Source organism: Olea europaea, unplaced genomic scaffold (assembly GCF_002742605.1).
Source record: "Olea europaea var. sylvestris unplaced genomic scaffold, O_europaea_v1 scaffold38930, whole genome shotgun sequence".
NCBI lineage: Eukaryota > Viridiplantae > Streptophyta > Magnoliopsida > Lamiales > Oleaceae > Olea > Olea europaea.
Genome location: NW_019258422.1, coordinates 1 through 1,085, shown reverse-complemented (window position 1 = coordinate 1,085; position 1,085 = coordinate 1). Strand labels below are relative to the sequence as shown.

Genomic DNA, 1,085 nt, shown 5'->3' with positions numbered 1-1,085 from the left:
GATGGCTCCTAATCCTCCTAAGCCTGAAGAATTGCCCATAGAATGCAGGTCAGTTTTCTATGCCTAATTTTCACAAACTATATATTTGTTATTTAAAACATGGTGGTTACATATTAAGAATTCCTATTGCGGACTTAAATAAAATATATTAACAATAATGTTCTGGCAGAGAAATTATGATGGAATACTCCAAGCAAGTAATTGAATTGGCGCGCTCTTTGCTTAAATTGTTATCAGAAGGTCTGGGACTGGAGTCGAACCACCTGATAAACATGGACTGTGCAGAAGGGCTTGGAATGATCTGTCACTATTATCCAGCTTGTCCAGAGCCCGAACTCACATTCGGTACGACCAAGCATTCCGACAATGATTTCATAACAGTGCTTCTACAAGACAATCTAGGAGGCCTTCAAGTGCTACATCAAAATCAGTGGGTTGATGTTCCACCTACACCTGGTGCCTTGGTGATAAATATTGGAGATCTTCTACAGGCAAGTCTTTGATATACACTCCGTTCTTATCTTTAATAATTCGCAAGTGTACGCACATATATGGAAATTCACTCATATATGTGGTTTAGAACAGTACAGTATATCTTTGGATAACCTTACTTATGCTGGAACATGTTTAGCTTATATCGAACGACAAATTCAAAAGTGCTGAACACAGAGTACAAGCAAGCCTTGTTGGTCCAAGAATATCTGTGGCTGGTTTTGTTAGCACGGGACCTTACCAGACCTCAAAGGTTTATGCACCAATTAAGGAGTTGTTGTCAGAAGATAATCCCCCGAAGTATCGTGGAACCACTGTGAAGGAGTACACAGACTACTTCCGTGACAAAGGGCTTGATGGCACTTCTGCCTTACTTCATTTCAAACTGAACTAAGATGTAAACGGATGCAGATTAGCATCATGGTTGCTGAGAAACCATTTTCAGAAGTCAAAAGAAGAGATCTATGTGAAATCTTTGTATATTTGATAGTGTTTAATACTGTCAAAACCAGCCGACAAAATATGTCAAGTTATAGTAGTGTTGAATGCACAAGAAAATTCCTTCTCACCTTGTAAGCAGGGTTCATATCTAA

General features: G+C 39.0%; 1 protein-coding gene across 1 annotated transcript; it reads left to right on the top strand.

Annotated features, from left to right (window-relative positions):
* Position 1: 1 nt before the first annotated feature.
* LOC111387087 (1-aminocyclopropane-1-carboxylate oxidase homolog 1-like) lies at positions 2-1,068 on the top strand. The gene is made up of 3 exons (XM_023011602.1): positions 2-48; positions 170-491; positions 632-1,068. The coding sequence occupies exons 1-3, from the start codon at positions 2-4 to the stop codon at positions 884-886; spliced, it is 624 nt and encodes a 207-aa protein (XP_022867370.1). The 3' UTR covers positions 887-1,068.
* Positions 1,069-1,085: the final 17 nt, after the last annotated feature.

Bases quoted from the DNA above. Each gene is read 5' to 3' on its own strand.
- LOC111387087 (XM_023011602.1), top strand. From the start codon at position 2: ATGGCTCCTAATCCTCCTAAGCCTGAAGAATTGCCCATAGAATGCAG. The intron at 49-169 runs GTCAGTTTTCTA...ATGTTCTGGCAG, and splicing joins GAATTGCCCATAGAATGCAG to AGAAATTATGATGGAATACT. The intron at 492-631 runs GCAAGTCTTTGA...GAACATGTTTAG, and splicing joins ATATTGGAGATCTTCTACAG to CTTATATCGAACGACAAATT.